We start from the raw sequence: 18,526 nt of genomic DNA, 5'->3' as shown, positions 1-18,526 counted from the left end.
ATACATCCATACAGTACAATTTTAATCTTAAATCGAATGTTTGGTAGTAGAAATCTCTTAGCTTAGCTTATGCTAAGTTCCTTACTGCAAACGAAACCACAATTCCACCTATGCATAACCAAAATTAAATTAACAATTTTCTGTCAACAAATTACTAATTTAATTACCTTAGCTTACCAAACTTAACGAAATGGAGGTTGAAAAATTGAAAAATCACCCCAACGATGGAAAAATTCACCACTTAAATTCTCAAGCTTTGCCAAAAGAACCTTCCAAAGGCATGCAACCAAAATCGATTCCAATACTAAACTTAATTTATAGTCTCAATTAACCTTTAGTGAGAACTAAACTTTCACAATAAAAATTCAAAACACTCTGTTGAGTATGGAATTTTGGCCAATTAAATTTCACCGCATCATCACAGCAAATATTGTGGTCTAACAAACAAATGCGCTCAAGCTTGAGTACAATAAGCAAATAGGCCCAAGCCCAAGCTTAACTTCAATAAGCAAATGGGCCCGACCCACACCCAACAAACAAATAGGCTCAAGTCTAAATTCAATAAGCAAATGAACTCAAACCCAACAAATAAATGAGGGCCAAGCCCACCAGTCCATGAAATTTCTCAATAAATAGAGATAATTGTCATTCATTTTGGAGGTTTTTGATTGAAGAAAGAATTGAATCTCTGAAATACTGAAGCTCTAAAGAATTGTAAGATTCAAACTTATATAAAACTCTCAATACGTGCAAGTTCTTATCAACTTCGAGATCATTATCTTCTGAAATATTGAAGACTTGGAAGATCAATTTTTTCTTAAATTCCATAGGACTGAAACTCAAATAGACTTGCAACTACAACATTCTAAAGACCGAAGATCAAGAAATTCTAAGTTTTTAACTTGTATTTGAGAGAAAGCATCAAAGGAGTAAATATTAGAGATTGTATTCACAATATTCATCAATATATCAAAGTTCAATTTCACGAAATACATTTTTTTCGAAATCTCGTGTGAACACACTCATCTAACTCACTAATCTTAATTAAAACCAGTGAACGACGATGGCAGAGGGCAACAAACACAACTTATTCGAACGAGGCTGGACAAAGTGACACAAACTGAAGGCATAGGAAGGACAATGGAAAAGAAGTCGGGGAGAGAGAGTCAACAACGGGATACCTTGGAAAAGAAAATGAATATGTTTTTTTCCTTTCCTACACAATCAAGGCACAAACCTTAATTTGTAACTAAATAATAATAAAAATTAATAATATGTTTTTATTCTTTAAATAAACATATATAATAGTTATATATAACTTTAGGGACATTTTTAAAAGTAACAAATTAAATTAAAATATTTACAAAATTTGAGATTCTATCGAGGAAAGAAATTGATAGACTTTATCAATGTCATCGATTAAAACATATTAATGTCTATTATTGATAAAATCTGAAAATTTCTTGTCATATGTTATAAATATTTTGTTAAATTTGATGTTTTTTACGATTCTCTTAATTTTTATCTAAATCTCCCTCCTTTTCTCTAATTAATTCCTTTCATCATCTTCCTCAGTAACTATATTTGAGCGTATAATTTTTAATTTTTCACTTATTAATTATATAACCAAAACTATATAATATTAATAACATTCTCATTCAAGTTCCAAAATTTTTAATTAAATATAACCCACCTATATATACTTAATTAATACAACATATTACATCAAATAATTTCCTTCATCTTCGATGCTAATTAATAACACCAACTAAGTAACAAAATTACCTTAAATTTTTTTTGTATTACAATTTATTACATGTGTCATCTATCAATAAGTTGAGTGTTTCAATCCTCTCAAAGTCTCAAATTTACCTATTAGGGTAATTTTTGGATTTTTCAAAAACACTTCCTCTCATAATTGCTCAAACATCCCAATTTTAGACGTGAATGATTTTATAAGGATGACAATATCACTCTTATTCTCCAAAACACCACTCTCAAACATGCATTTTCATAAGTAAATTAATTTTGAGCTTTGATTAAGATTATTATTAAAAATAGACGATGAACTAATACCAATGAACTATTTCGTTAATTTGACATTTGTAAGAATGTTTAATAGAAATTGTCTTAATTTCATTAGTAACAACTGTTTGGAAAGTTTGATAAAGACGCTCTTAATTCTTACCTATAATATTTTGAAGAGTGTAAATTAAAAAACCAAAATCTTACATAAGCTACTTGAGAATTGAAAGCAGAGTGACTTGAACCACAACATTGATAAGAACCTCAATTCCATGCATGAAGGCCACTTTGATTGGAGGTTTTTTTAGGTGGGAATGCTTTTGGTCATTTGAAGCTCATGTTTGTTTGTGAGTTTTATCCATTTTTCTACTAATATCACTTTCTCATACATCTTTACTACTTTACTACTTTCCTCCCATTGGATTGGATTTGGATTGCCTTGCAAAATGGTGAATTTCTTACCATGTTTCCCATGCAAACTTCTCTCTATTTTCTAAATTAAATACAAAATAATTCTTTTTCATAAAATTCATTAGGATGTCAAATCAAAGATACAGTTATATTTGATTTCTAGAGATCATTATACTCCAATCATCTTATATACTGAACCAAACGATTTCTAAAAGAAAAAAAAATGAATATTTTGAGACTACATTGAGTTTTGAATATTTAAAAATATGTGAAGTTGAACGCACAATTTCAAAGTTTGAAATAAAATAAGATATTATACAGTGTAATAAAAAAAAATGCAAAATAAATCCGTAATATCCCAACTCAAATGTAACTTAAAATTCCCCTAAATTTTACTCTCTTTAAATTGTTGACTATTCTAAAAAAATAAACAAATTAATAAATCAATTGTTGACAATATTATATTGCTGTAATATTGAAATATGGTAATTATTTGATTTTGGGTTTTAGATTTTTTAAAAGTTTTGCTTATAAACACTTCTTCTTAAAAATGTTTTGTTACCCACACTCTATTCGTATACTAAACTACGTTCTACTTTAATTGGAGGGATGGTTGGACAAATCACCAAAATGAAATGGAGTTTTAGAAATTTGCTCAAACCCATTTTGTTTTTGTGTTTTATTTTTATTTTGTGAAAATTTGTCAAACAACTAACTCTTATACTATTTAAAATTTAATAGTACACAAAACTACTCATACCACTAAATCCTTGTAATTATGGTGTATTTCAATCGTAAAACACTAAACATGATCTAATCTCAATAATTTAAATTTTGAATATATGTAAATAAATAACTATTTAAATCAAGTAATAAATCCGATCTAATTTAGTTATAAGAAAGTTATATGGGTAGTTTACAAAATGTTTAATTATAAATAATGACTCAAAATTTGCCAAGAAGAATAAACACAAATACAAAAATATTGATTAACTCTTCCTCATACTTAAGTCTTATGTATACCAATTTAAACTTGATCATATGTCAACACATACTATAAAAGCAACTGAAATCTTAATGACAATATCTCACCTTATATTCAAATAACTATCAAATATCACCTTCTAATCCATAATTATTTTTTAAAAAAATTATCATACCATTCAAAAAATGGTTATCTCTATCTTTATTCTTTTCAATTCAACATTTTTCTTTCTTTTAATTAAATTTCGTGGGACTCGGTTTGAATCCGTAGCAAAAGTTAACTTACATTAATGGCCCATGGGCCTAAAATAATGGGCTTTTCGTACTTTGCAACATGGCTTCTACTTTTCCTTTCAGACCTAAATGGGCTCAAACAATAAACTATACAACACTTCTTCTTCCACAAATATTTTTATTTATTTATTTAAGTATAATGAAAAATAATCTTTTTTTTTTCTTTTGTTCTTTTAGAGAAAATATGACAAATACAAATTATTTTTCAGAAAAATTGAATTGTTCATCTGAACTGCCGGATTTAAATCCAAAATCTTTCGTTTACATGTACTTTACTATGTGAGTTGAGCTTTACTCCTACTGACGTACGCCTTAACTTTTTAAATATATACAATAAGATAACCATCTTAGTTTTATATTATTCTTACCATTTATTTTTGTATTAAATGTGTCAATTTTAAAAAATTTGAAAAAGTTGATAGATTAATGGAATTGAATTGGAAACAAATATTATATATATATAATTAAATTAAAGAATTTTAATGAGTCCAGCAGAGAATGGAATAAGATGTTCAAAATATGGAGTTTTGATAATTCATATGCAAATGAATTGAAACTTATAATTTTCTAAACCAAATTGAATATTTACATGACACGTGTCTTAGCAAACCGACCCCGTAAAAATATGATTATTCAATTCCAAGAATCCATTCCTCCTTCCCGGATTTCGATTCTCTGCATTTCTTCATTACATTATTAATTAGAGGTCCCCATCTAAATTAATTACAAATCACACACACTTATTTTTCTTATTCTATTTATTACACTTTAACTATATCACTAATTAAAAATATAATAAAATAAAATATTATTTTGATTTGTGTACTTTCAAGTTTAGTTCATACCTACTTCCAAGATGTTCATTTCGGTTTCTTTTAGATGTTTTTGTTCAATTTGTTTCATGTACTTTTAAAATGTTTATATTGGTTACCGCACTTTCAATCTTGATTTATTTTAATATTTAAACTTTAAAATAGTGATAATTTCAATATAAAGTAAAAGTTTAGAAATCTAGTTACCAAAATGATCACTTTTGAAAGTACGTAGACTAAAATGAATATTTCAAAAGGATGAGAATCAAAATAAACCAAAGTTAAAAGTATATGTCTAAAATGAAAAATTGAAAAGTACACAAACTATTTTAGTACTTAAACTTCAAAAAAGCGATAATTTTGATAACTTAAAAATAAAATTTAAGAAACCAAATTGAAGTATAAGAACTAAAATGAACAAAAGTCGAAAGTACATAGATCAAAATGAACCAAAGTTTAAAGTATATAAATATTGAAATGATATTTAAACCTAAAAAGAAACGTGTAAAATATCAAACTAGAAAAAAAAATCTCTAATAGAATTCTAAAAGGCACTTAATCCTTAGAACATATAAAGCAAATCCAAAAAGTATTAGGATTATATATTCATAAGTAGTTAGTACAAATCGTAACATTCAATTTAAGATATGCTTTCTCTATAAAAGAACTAGAAAATAATCCAAAGAGACCCATTACAATTTAGGGGACTAAGAATATCTTTTTATTATATGTTTTCTTTTCTCTATACACATAATGTTTACAAAAAAAAAAAAAAAAAAAAAAAAGGCAAATAGAAAGGAGAATTGGAAAAAGAAAAAGGGTGAAAAAGGAATAAAGGAAGTAGAAATTGAAAGAATAATGACATAGTTTGCTTTATTAAATAAGAATTGGCATATTCGAAGAAAATAATAAATAAAGATATATAAGATTATATCAGATGGTATTGTGTGTTTTATTATATAGAATATTTTGTTGGGATATGTATTGGTATTCAAGTGGTAAGCTTTTAGATGAATATTTCAATTATATTCCTAAGTTCTTTACACGTATGATTCCTACCCCCTATTTATTATTTGTTCTTTTGTATATTTATTATTTACTATGAAAAATTTTAAACTTTCATTTAAATTCCTTTTCTTCTCTTTCACCCGCATATCTTCTTCTACCCATTGTTAACTAAAAAGTAATCTAAAGTTAACAATAAGATCACATAAGGAGGTAAGCTAAATTAACATATACTAAAAGTAGTTTAATGATAATAACGTAATTAACATGTACAAACACATATTCAAATCTATGTCTAGCTTAGCTTAGCTACTTTATTTGTTGTATACTAAAAAAACATAGTTGTTATATAATGAACAAATTATAAAGAAAACAAAATTACATTAACAAGTGTGTTGACTATATCTGCTATATACAGCGAGATAACATTTTATAATTTAAAAATAATTCATAATGTGAAATAGTGATATTTGGTTATATATTTTATATACAAGTGATTTGTTTGCTTGATATGTAATAAAATATAAATGTAAAGAGTAAAAGAGTTGAAGCAAACAAATTCTGTTTAACTAAACTATTATTATAATAAAAAGGGAAAAGTAAAGTAGGAAAAAAATGAAAATGAGTGGAGGAGTAATAATAATATCGAATTCCTTAGGAAGCGAAGGCACAATTGGTGTTAATTGGAAGGGTAAAGTAGGAAACTCAATCTCCCGCTTCCCTAATATCAACATCTACTTTTGCTTTTGCTTTTGCTTTTCTTTTTTCTCATCTAATTTTTTAGATTACATGCTTCACTTCTAAACTTTTTTGCTTTATAATCTACTTTTCATCAATTCTGTTTTTTAAATCTGAAACCAAAATTTGAAAATTTTCTATAAAAAATGTTGTAAAAACATTATTTTATTTTTAAAACTTGGCCAAAAATTTGAAATATACCAATTTTTTTCTTGAAAAAATGAACTTTAATTTTAAAAACATAAAATAAAAAACCAAATCATTAATAAATTTGCTTAAAATTTCCTATATAAAGTATTTTTTTCGTTAATTAAAAAAAAAAAAAACCCTAGTTTTTATGAACTGATTTTCTTAGACCTAAAATTTAAATTTAAGGGTAAAAGTGAAACTTCCAAACTTTGGAGATATAATTTGAATTGTATGGTTACTGTTTAGACCTCTTTTTGTTTCTAGAAGTGTGCTTGCTTTTCCCTAATTCATCTCTTTTAAATAAATATGTGAATTTTCAGTTAAATTCGAAAAAAAGAAAAACAAAAAAGAAATTACAAACTACATTATTTTTTTCTTCAAAATTCGATTTGGTTTGTAAAAACCTTTGGAAATAAGTCTATAACCTACTTTTTAACCGTGTTTAATAGATCATTTTCACATAAATAAAATTTGAAGGACTAAGGTATATTAAATGATAACGTGCAAGAATTTTGTTCTTATTTAATTTACAATCTATTACTATTGGAAATGAGTGAATAAGTTATATTTCAAACATCTAATGTAGGAGACATTGGTGAATAAATGAACAATATTTTATGACCTTGATTTGTGTTGTATATTGATTATTTAAAGGATGAGGGATAACACACACTATATATCAATAAAGTTAAAATGAAAAATAGAAAATAGAAAATAGAAAAAGAAAATGTGAATAAAAGTAGAGTGAGATAGTGGATTGAGGTGGAGATGTGATAAACCACTGATTTTCATCCAATACCCCACGTTTATCATAAATTCCTACCCACACTTATTTTCAGCCCTTCATGTAATCAAAGTCATTTTTTCTCACCTTCCCTAACTTTTCCCCACTCCACACTATTTTCCAACTTATTCTTATTAATTCATTCATTAATTAAATCATCTAATTAATACATATTCATTTACTTAATTTAAATTATTATTATTATTATTATTTAATTAAGTGACGTGAGCAAAATTGTCCACATCTCCCCTAGCTAGAACATAATAGAAGCAAGTATTTGGGGAACTGCTATAATCGTGTTCTTTACGCACTCTTCTCCTAATAAATTGACAATTTTAGTCTAACTATTCTAAATATTTATCTTCATCTAAATTACATTACACCCAAATTCGGACATATCCAAAATCACTGACAAACATAAACCCTCCACTGAAATTCCTAAATTAAATCATATATAAGATTTTATAATGAATTTATTATTATTTTTAGATAAGTAATTATTATTTGATTAATTGATTAATATTTAAATTCTTATCTTTTTCAATACCTTTAGTTCTTCAGATAATTTTTTAAAACAATTAAATTAATGTTAGATATAAACTTTAGCTTGAAACCTAAAAAGAGTAGATATATAAAGTAAATAATGCTAAATTGTTGGAATTGGTAAAAATGAATAAACAAACATGCTATCAAATTTTGAACTTCTTTCTTAACTTTTTTATTTTATTTTTTGTCGGAATTTCAAATTAAATTTATATTTTGCTTTTGTTGGAGTGGTTGTTAAGTATAGGAGGAATAGATGCATGTTTTTTCTTTTCCTCTTTTTTCTAAATTACAATATTTAGAAAGAAAAAAATGATGGGATTGAACTAATCAACCTCGAGAAATAGTTATAAATTGGTTTTCAAAGGGGGAATATACTAAATATATAAGTAATTTTATTTTATAGAGAATAAACTAAAAATGAAAAGATAAATTTTTAGAATAATGGTTTGTTTCACAAGAATTTACTTTTAAAAGAAAAAAAAAAAAACTAATTACCCATTCTAAAAAGTATAACCAATTTTACAATAAAGTGCAAAATATTTTATCGATTTGAACCATTTTCATTTAAAAAAGTCACAGGACAATTTAATATAGAATTGAACTTCATCCCTAATGAATCTTGTAAAGCATTCAAAATAGGTTAGATTACTACCTATCACATTTAATGTCATAAAAAGTAATCTAAAATGCAATCTAAGTGGTCACAAATAGAAATTTATACCTAACAGTGACTATATTTTTGAAGGCAAGAAATTAAATTGATATATATTAAGATTTATAGACCTATCAAATTTTAAAAAACAAATGGATAGAGATTTAAAAAGATAATAACTACAAAGCAAAGTTGAAAATCTTGAGATGTTAATAGGATATAAATTTAGGATAAAAAAGTGTTTTTAATAGACTTAGTAATATTTGAAATGAAAAATTTATAATATATATATATATATATATATATATATGATATATGATATGAGCGATTGTGATGGACATAAAGAAATGAATATTTTCCCCTAAAAATTGAAGGATTTTAAAAGGGTGAAAGGTGAAGGAAGAAAAGAGAGAAGGAGATGGTTGGAGTTACCTACCTAAACCAAAATGGAAAGGGGAATTAGGTGGCAGTGGGAAATAGAAACATAGCCAGGTGGATGCATCAGAATCTGCCATGCCCATTTAAAAATTGCTGAGGAGTCAAACACGTGGCTACTCTTCCACTTCCTATTCCTATTTTGATAATTAAGTTTTTTTTCTTTTTTTTTTATATATAAAAAATGAATGTTTATTGTGGAAAGAGAGGAAATCGACACTTGTCCTTCTTAATTAGCGGTTAGCCGTTGGAGCTGGTGATATGAAAGATGATATGAAGGTCAAGTCCAATCTCTACCTTATTATATATTATCGATTATATCAACTTAACTTTCTCTACTTCTATCACCTTTCTACCCATCATTTTACTAAATACTTCTATTTTTTAAATATATAAATGTATTTTTTTTCAATATAATAAGAGATTTCGAGACCTCTAATCGTGCGAGCAAATATAGATATAAATTAATAGTATTAGTTTATAGTTCATAATTAACTCATTATTATATTTTATTAAATTAACTTTTTAAGTTTAGGGTAAAAAAGTTAAAAATTACGTTCACCCTTAGTTTTAGATAAAAATAATTAAAAGATATTATGAAGTATTGAAAAGTGAACTTAAATTTTTTTAAAAAGTTTTTTTTATTAATCTAAAACTTACATCAATTTTCTCAACGATCAAAATTAAAATTATAATTTTAAATTTCTATTAACACATGGTGCCATATCAAGAACATAACCAATTCTAATAATTATTGTTGTAATAATTACCCCTAATGATCAAATAAAAATATATATTTGAATATTAATATTTAATAATAATATGATAAATTTATTAGTGTGTTTTTTTTGTATTCTATTAATTATTGTTTTTGTATGGTTTAAAGACTATGTTTTTTAGAATTTTGTGAGATTTCGTCCGATTTTATGTTTTAACAAATATTTAAAATATGGGTGAAGTCTTAATTTGACAAATATTTTGATTTTGATGGATATTTTAGAAAATTTATAAGAACAAAAAGTTTAAAAAATTAATTAGTAAATAAATATTTTAATTTTAGTAAGAATATTTTAAAATTATTTTCAAATGTTTGATGTCATTTTGAAACATTTAAAAATTTGGAGGTACTTTTGACACAATCCACAAAATTTGAGACATTTTTTTTTTTATATATATTTAATGTTATATTTTAAGTATGTGTTTAGTAATTATTTGATTTTTAAAAAATCTCATCAATATAAACACTCATTTCATCTTAATTTTATTTTGTTTGTACCAGCATACAAAAAAAAGAAAGTAGTTTGTTTAATAACTATTTGTTCGATAGAAATTAGAAGACATTTGAGGAATAAACTATCATAATATTAGAATAAGCTCCTCTTGGTATATTAAACATTCTTTAGAAGCCTCAAATAGCTATAGTTAACACATATGGTATTTTTAGTGTATATCTCTTGATTCCACGAGTAATTAATACTACAAGAAAATGAGGATCTTTCGACGCACAAAAGCGTTAGAAGAAATATGAAAAAACGTAGAGAAAGGATTTTCTGACGCATAAATTTGTGTCGAGATCAAGTTGAAAAAAATAAGTCAGGAGAGGATCTCCCGACGTACAAAATATAGCATGGTGTTATGAAAAATGAGTTTTAAAGGGAAACTCCCGAGCAAGGAGAAGTTTAATATAATAAAAAAAAATTCAACGTTACTTATCCAAAAGTCATGTTGTGCGTGGAAAATAAATATTTTATTATAGTGAAAATACAATAGGAGGTACTTATACACAACCATAAACAAAGATCCTAACCGTCTAACAATCTAACAAAATATGACAAGAAATGAACAAATACCTTAAATATAATAACAAATTAGATTTACATTAACATCCCCCTCAAGCTTAAATGGTAGAGTAAAGACCCGCTTGAGTATGCCATGTAACTGATGGAAGCAAGCAGTGGAGAGCTCCTTGGTCTCATGTCTGCTAGTTGTTCATAGATATAGATTGAAGGATGACGAAGCCTTGGAGATGGTGGCGTATAAAGTGACAATCATTCTCGATGTATTTTATGCTCCTGAAAAACATCATCGTGAGAAATTTGAATAGCATCGTGATTGTCACAATGAAGAAGAGTGTCACAATTAACACCATTACAAATTTCTAACTTGATTCAATATTTACTATTTTACATTCATCATTTTTTATTATTTGTTACCGTGTTTACTATTTTTTTTGTTAAATTAAAATAGTTTATACCTCAAACATATACTATTATAATAAAAAAACTAAAATAATATACCGTTTAAAAACAAAAACTATTCTAACCCAATTACTTTAACCTAAAATGATCTTTGCTCCAACTATTCCTAACATGATTACAAAAAATAAATAACAAAGTAAAATTTTAGGGGTGAGAAGAGAATCTATTCTTTTACTTTTAATAAGAATAATAATAATAATAAAAAAAAAAATACTAAACAGTCATTAAAAATAGCTGTACTTTTTAAAACTTGTTTGATTTTGGTATTTGCTTAATGTTCCAAATTATTTTACTTAAAAAGAATGAAAATTATTGTAGAAAATTTAACAAAAATAAGGTTAATGTTAAATAAAAAGAAAAATGAAGTATTTATTAATTATTATAAATATTAGATAAATAGAATTATCATTAAGCTATGGTGACCATATTCCACCTCACATGTGTACGTGTTTGACTTGTTGTTTGTCAAATTATCTTTGATTAATTTTGGGGGTAGGATACGAACTTTCCAAATGAAGAGGAGATGAATTTAAAGGATTTTTTGTAATTTCTTATTTCATTATTTATTTTAATATTGTATTATTTATTTTTATTTGTGTATTTTGAATCTGGCTCATTTTCACAACAGTATTGGAATAAATTTAGAAACAAAGCCATGGAATTGAATACAAAGCATAAGAAAAAAAAATGTAGGGTCAAATTGGTGGGTCAATTTTTAAAAGAATAAAGCCACAAATGTTGCTGCTTTAGTTTTATAAAGTCAAGAAAAAAAAGAAAAGGAAAATTGAATTGAATTGAATTTACGAGGAAGCCCCTAACTTTCCATTCAAAATACCAATTCTAGGTATCCTTATGTGCCCACGTGACACATCTTCAATTTTGGACAAGGGCTTATAAGTTATTTCCCCTTCACAAGAGCGGAGGAAAACCCTCCCTTCCGTTTTTCCTCACACGTGTACCAAGACACCGAGCGTGCCAATAGTAATAGTACCCCGTGTGGGCCCAAATTAACAATTGGAAACGCCCCTGCCGGTAAAATGGGCGGTTGGTCCGGTCCCACTTTGCTCCTGCCCCGGCCCATTCACCCTTTCACCCCGAATCCGATTCATATATCCTTTTTCCTCTTTATTCATTATATATAACTGCCTTCACTCTCCGCTTTCCCTCGCTCTTTTCATCCCAACTTCTCTACACCTTTCTCTACACCTTTCTCTCTAATCATCCATTCTTCTTCCTCTCTTTCTCCCATTCAATTCAATCCAATCCAATCCAATCCTTCTCAAATCATCAATTCTCTCTCAATCTTTTTGTTCCATCTCCTCTATTTGCTTTTTACGACCGCTACCCATTCTCAGTTCATTTATTCACAACCGTTTCTGTCTTCTCCTTCTTCTTCCTTCACTCCCATTTTAATTCTCTACTCGCTTGTTAGGTATTATTCCTTTTCTCTTTTATGTATTTTATATTCAGTTCTTTTCTACTATGACCCCTGCTTCTGCGAGGTCGGTTTCGTGATTATTCATGGAACTTCAAACAATCGTCCAATCCTATTTTTCAGTTATAATGTGTATGATTTTTTAGATGACTTTTCGTGGAGCGTAGTCATGAATTTTTCCTGAGTTTGGATATGTTTTTCTTCTGTTCTTCTTTGGTTTCTCATTCCTAGCTGTTTGTTTTGCGGTCTTGGTTTATGTTTTCGTTTGCTGGATAAATTTTAGAAAGCACGTTTCTCATTTTGTAGATCCATGGAAAATTTTGGAAACGACTTCCTTGATTATCTTGTTGATGACGATTATTACGACGTGGCTAATTTCGATGACGACTCCTCTTTTGGTGATGACGAAACGCAGAGGAGTAGCGATGTAGATTCTCTGGACTCTGATTTCGAAGATGATTTTGAGATGGTATATTGTCTGTGTGGCTTTCTATTTCTTGTCCTCTTTACGTTAGTTTTGGTTAGGGGAAAAAACAATTACTGAAAATGACGTTTGGCTTCAACAGAGCAAGTCAAGAACTGATACGTCTGCATTGGAAGCTAGAAATGGGAAAGATATACAAGGTATACCTTGGGAGAGGCTTCATTTTACAAGGGAAAAGTGCCGTGAGACACGTTTGAAACAGTACAAAAACTATGAGAACCTCTCACGCCCTCGCCAAGACCTCGAAAAGGTCAGTGGCTCTGTCGTTATCTCACTTTTATTTCGGCCATTGCTTAATTCTTTCTCTTTTATAACCACGAGAGAATCGATCTTCTTACGTCCTTTTGGGAACCAAAAAATTTGAAAATGGGATATGTCGATTTTGTTTGGCAAGTTGCGTTTGATTCAAGTAATCTTACTCTCTCGTGTAATTCCTAATTTACTTTCCTGATTTTTAAATAATATAAGATAAGGAGATATTATTCATTCACTTTTTCGGAAGCCCCTTGCATACTTTCCTTTATCCCGTTTCAGAAATTGAGAACAAACACTTTCATGATTGAAGAATAAACTTTTAAACTATGTTACGTTTATTTATTTATTTTAAAAAATCAGTTGGTTTTCTTGCCGTTTCTTGTTAAACAGGAATGCTTGCAAGTAGAGATGGGACATGCTTTCTATGACTTTCAGTTCAATACCAGACTTGTCAAGTCAACAATTGTGCATTTCCAGGTTGAGATTCTTATTCATAGTGTTTGTTTTCCTTCTCTGTCGTACTGGATACTTATTTCCGTTTTAGATATTCTTATTTATGGCTGTTTAGTTTGGAATTGTTTTTATTTTTCCTTCGTGAGGTTGACTACACAGTCCCTGTATCGTCTTTGTATTTTTTTTTAATAATAAAAAACATATATTTTTTCTTTTCTGCCTATTTTCGTGTTCGGTTGTCCTTTTATCCACAGAGCATGCTCAGTTTGGGAAAAAGTAGTAGTCTGCCGTGGTTGATTTTGATTTGTTGGGCCTTTTACAAATTTGGCGTTAGAAGATATAATTAAATTTAGTGGAGCAGATGGGTTTCGTAGTGATTTCAAATAGATCTAATCTTAATACACGCCTGGTCAGGTAGATATTTCTTTTTGATTTATAAATATGTGTCCTATCAAGAAACAGTTTCCTGTTCAAGATGCAAACAGTTACCCCCACAGCCATTATTAGTCATATTTTACCTGAACATCTCCTCCTCTGTCATGGATTCAAGCGCAATAGGATTAATCTTTTATCAGTTGTGGTCGTTCAGATCATTGAGTTAGAGATTTACTTTTATGCTTGTGGTATGTACTATTCCTTATAGTACTTAACACTGTTTTGCTATTGATTCTCCCAAGTGTCTGAACTAATTCTGTGGAGCAATTCTGATAAATAACTGTACAGTCAACCTCTATTTTTCTTCTTTTAGAATCATTTTGTTTTTCCCTGTAGATGTAATGTGTCTGTTGTTCGTGTATCCTTATATTTTGTTTCAAATTTTTTTATGACGAAGTTGTAAATGCGTTGCTTATTGGCTGTTAACCATGATATATGAAATTAACCTCTCTTTGCTATTTAGGACTGCTATTTCACTTTATTTCAGCATGTAAAGCAGGTGGGAGTTATAACTGAGCAGCTGGCGCAACCTTGAAATGGTATGACAGGAAACCGTCTGAGCATTTAAGCCATAAGAGGCCGTATGAAAATTGCTTTAGTTAAATGTTGTCTATTCCCTAATATTAGGAGTTTGTCATTGAAATAGTTAATTTCTCCTTTATGCACACGATGACACATTTAAATGCAATTTCTTTATGATGCTTCGACTGGAATAGTTTTTTGTGGTGGTTTTATTTGGATAGAGTTCCTTTTATTTGGCCTTTGCTATCTGATAACGTAAGGGTTCGAAGTGCCATGGTGAATGGTTGATTTAATTTCTTGGAGATTATTTTTGTTCTATGTTAGTTTTAGTTTTAGTTTTAGCTTTTAGTTTTAGCTTTTAGTTTTAGTTTTAGTTTTTTGTTAAAAAAAAATGTCCTATTTGCACACTTCAACTACAATTTTTGTTGAGGTATCCCATGCACGGCCACGGCCTTAATTTCTTTGATTCAATTTTGTGGTTTTTAACAGATACATGGTTATATTATTATACATTATTTCGGTTTCTCAGTTCTGGAGACTGATTTTTCACTTTTACCACATGCTAATCAAAGATTTATTTAGATCTTGTTATTTCTTTATTTCTCTTGGTGAGATTATAATATCGCTACTCTGAAGTGTTGCATCTTGCGAAGATCATCTCATAACAGTAGAAAATTGAGTGTGTCATGCTCTGAAACAAGGGCTCAGAGTCCTTGGGTGGGGTGGAAGGGAGGCAGTATCTGCCAAATGGGTCCTCATCTTTCTTATCATATTTAACACATGCCTTTTGGCTCTCTGTTTCTGTTTCAAGATTGTCTGGTGGCTGTTTAGTCCGTAGTTTCTTTGCAAGGCCTAGAAACATATCTGTGCTCTCTAATTTACCTTATTTTGCATGCTTTTTCTTTCCAATGTTAAGTCGTACATTCTTTCATTCAGCTTTTCTGTGTCCATGATAGTTATAATATTTTGTTGGTTTTTGTACCAGTACTTGGTTTCACCACCTTCGTCTATTTCACATGCTGTGTGGCATTTTGTGAATTATTTATTGAAATATTCAAGGTTGTGTTGTCCTTGTCCATGTGTAAGTTTCACTGGTTCAGTGAAGTCAATTATTCACACAGTTTCTGACATGTTGGATTCTAAAGTTGAGTGAAGTAAATTAGTCACGGAGGCTGGCATTTTAGGCTTCTATAGAGTCCCAGCTGACAAGCTAGTCAAGTATTTTGCTTTCTGGAGTTTGTTGAAACAAACAAACCGGAGTATCTTTTTGATTGATTATTTCTTACTTGTTTTGTTTTCATCATTTTGGTGATTTAATAACTCCTAAACATTCTTAATATATTCATTGACGTATCCACCAACTTCTGTTTTTCAATCTTTGCAGCTGAGAAATCTGTTATGGGCAACTTCCAAGCATGATGTATATCTAATGCAGAACTATTCAGTATTGCACTGGTCTTCATTGCTTCGAAGGAGCAAAGAAGTACTAAATGTAGCTAAACCAGTTGTTCCCACTCTGGTATGCAGTGCTTTGTTGGAAAATGTTTTTCCACACTAATGCCTGGCTCTTAAAGTTATCCTTTCCAGATCATTGAATGCTTTTATTGATCATAGTTTTGTTGGCTTGTGCAGAAACTTCCTGGATTGATGTCTCAGTCACTTTCTAGAGTTCAGATAAGCACCATGGCGGTTAAAGAAAATCTGGTTGTTGCTGGTGGTTTTCAAGGGGAACTTATTTGCAAGGTGTGCAAGTTGGGAGTTAAAACATATGTAGCACACACTTGATAACTTCCTACTCAGTTTCCTTGTATTACTGAACATCTGATTTTTGTTTTTCTTATTCTTCATTCAGTACCTAAATCATCCAGAGGTTGCATTCTGTACAAAGATTACAGCAAATGAGAATGCTATCACTAATGCTGTGGATATTTACCGAGATTCAGTGTAAGCACCATTAGGAATTATTAATGAGCAAAATTGTCCGAGTAAACTATTATGTTTCCAATGTATGTACACTAGCATTAAAAAAAAAAAAAAAAGACCGTTGATAATCTTCTCTTTAATGCAGGAGTGGAATAAGGATCATGACGGCAAATAACGATTGCAAAATCAGGATTTACGATGCTGAGTGTTTTTCTTCCCTTGGTTGCTTCTCATTCGACTGGTCTGTAAATGTGAGTGCCATCCACTTGGTTTTTCTTTATCACTGTTTTGATAATTTGAAGGCACCCCTAACACGGTTCTCTCACAGAACACATCCGTCAGTCCAGATGGTAAAATGCTTGCTGTTCTTGGGGACAGTCCAGATTGCTTGATCACTGATGCAAATTCTGGCCGAGTGAGTACTTCTTACCTTTTCATTTGCATGTTTATTGTACTTGGTTTTAGGAATAGGATGGGCAATAGAATTATTGGTTGAATACTAAAATGGAAGGGGTTTTGAACAGGCTATTGGATGCCTTCAAGGGCACTTAGACTATTCATTTAGCTCAGCATGGCACCCAAATGGCCATATTCTGGCCACAGGAAACCAAGATACAACCTGTAGGCTATGGGATGTGAGGAAAATGTCGGAGTCCATGGGTGTTCTAAAAGGAAGGATGGGAGCTATAAGAGCTTTAAAATTCACATCGGATGGTAGATTTTTGGCTATGGCTGAGCCAGCAGACTTCGTCCATATCTTTGATACCCAATCTGGGTACGTTGAAGGCCAAGAGATTGATATGTTTGGAGAAATAGCAGGCATATCCTTCAGCCCTGATGCTGAATCTCTTTTTGTTGGTGTGTCGGATCGAACCTATGGTAGCTTATTAGAATTCAACAGGAGGCGTGAGAATAGGTATCTGGACTCCATCATTTAGTGCAATCATTCTTTTAGTGATGTGAATGTACGTACGTGTAAATAACTTTCCAAGGATTCGTATGTGTGTGGATTATTATGTAAAGGGAAAGGAGAAAAAGGTTTGTATATAGAAGTTGAGAGAAAAAAGAGAGGCTGCCTGTTTGGATTTCAAGTTCAGTGCTCAAGCTTCCTTGATTTCAACGAAATATTCAAAGTTCTCCTTTTTGATCTTCAAAGTAGCACACATGAATTAATATCTGATGATATTTATTTAAAATGGTTGGTTGGTTCTTTATTGTTTTAAACAAGCGAATCTCTGTGCCATATATTGATATAGGGAAATGAAAGCAACCTTCTCCTTTGAGAAGGCTAGAAACCTCTCCCAGTAAAATCTAAAAAATGCTAATCCCCAAAATATTCTCTTTATAATATATCCCCCTTACAAGTAGTAGTGGGTCCTCAGGTATATATCCCTCCCCTCCCAGTGGCACTTTTATTCCCCAATTCAGTGCATTTCTCTTTTTGCCCCTTTCTCTTGGGAGTCTTAATGTATTGATTTATTTATTTGTAATGTTTTTGTGTTGCCTATATATGATGAAAGTCTGTTGGCCATGCAATTTGGTTGTTGAAGAATCAGTTATTTATTTTAATAGGCCATGTGATTTGCGTTGAGATTAATGAATTGGATGATCATATATCTGTTGAGGCAAAAGGCATATTCTTTAATTATATATCCTTTCTCCCATTCAACTATCAGCTGAGCTAACTCATAGGCTTAGGCTTAATTTTCAAGAATCGGGCCGAATAATTTAACAAACTAGATTTGTTTGTTTGTAGGGTATTGGTTTTGTATTTGAATTTCTTGAGGGAAGATGAAAATAATAGGTTTTGTTTGTGCTTCTTGATTTATAAAAATATGTGAATACGTGCACACTCCTAGATAGCACCGCATGGGCATGTGTGTGGG

General features: G+C 29.6%; 1 protein-coding gene across 6 annotated transcripts; it reads left to right on the top strand.

The window, feature by feature from the left end:
• Nucleotides 1-12,299: 12,299 nt before the first annotated feature.
• On the top strand, nucleotides 12,300-17,836 carry LOC101216836 (uncharacterized WD repeat-containing protein C2A9.03). 6 transcript variants are annotated; one of them, XM_004150895.3, is made up of 10 exons: nucleotides 12,300-12,565; nucleotides 12,875-13,037; nucleotides 13,135-13,302; nucleotides 13,698-13,784; nucleotides 16,102-16,236; nucleotides 16,350-16,460; nucleotides 16,570-16,661; nucleotides 16,786-16,891; nucleotides 16,969-17,055; nucleotides 17,165-17,836. In XM_004150895.3, the coding sequence occupies exons 2-10, from the start codon at nucleotides 12,879-12,881 to the stop codon at nucleotides 17,576-17,578; spliced, it is 1,359 nt and encodes a 452-aa protein (XP_004150943.1). In that variant the 5' UTR covers nucleotides 12,300-12,565; nucleotides 12,875-12,878; the 3' UTR covers nucleotides 17,579-17,836. The 6 variants fall into 6 exon arrangements, with proteins under 6 accessions (XP_004150943.1, XP_031740346.1, XP_031740343.1 ...); XM_031884486.1 differs by lacking the exons at nucleotides 12,300-12,565; nucleotides 12,875-13,037 and adding an exon at nucleotides 14,659-14,734 and having other exon boundaries at nucleotides 13,240-13,302; nucleotides 13,698-14,383; XM_031884485.1 differs by lacking the exons at nucleotides 12,300-12,565; nucleotides 12,875-13,037 and adding an exon at nucleotides 14,659-14,734 and having other exon boundaries at nucleotides 13,265-13,302.
• The last annotated feature ends 690 nt before the right edge of the window (nucleotides 17,837-18,526 follow it).

Source organism: Cucumis sativus, chromosome 4 (genome assembly GCF_000004075.3).
Source record: "Cucumis sativus cultivar 9930 chromosome 4, Cucumber_9930_V3, whole genome shotgun sequence".
Classification (NCBI taxonomy): Eukaryota; Viridiplantae; Streptophyta; class Magnoliopsida; order Cucurbitales; family Cucurbitaceae; genus Cucumis; species Cucumis sativus.
The sequence above is the reverse complement of the archived record's forward strand: the minus strand, read 5'-3'. Positions and strand labels throughout refer to the sequence as shown.

Excerpts from the sequence above, each read along its gene's own strand:
- LOC101216836 (XM_004150895.3), top strand. The coding sequence starts at position 12,879 with ATGGAAAATTTTGGAAACGACTTCCTTGATTATCTTGTTGATGACGAT. Across the intron at positions 16,237-16,349 it reads AACCAGTTGTTCCCACTCTG|AAACTTCCTGGATTGATGTC; the intron begins GTATGCAGTGCT and ends TGGCTTGTGCAG. Across the intron at positions 16,662-16,785 it reads GATATTTACCGAGATTCAGT|GAGTGGAATAAGGATCATGA; the intron begins GTAAGCACCATT and ends TCTTTAATGCAG.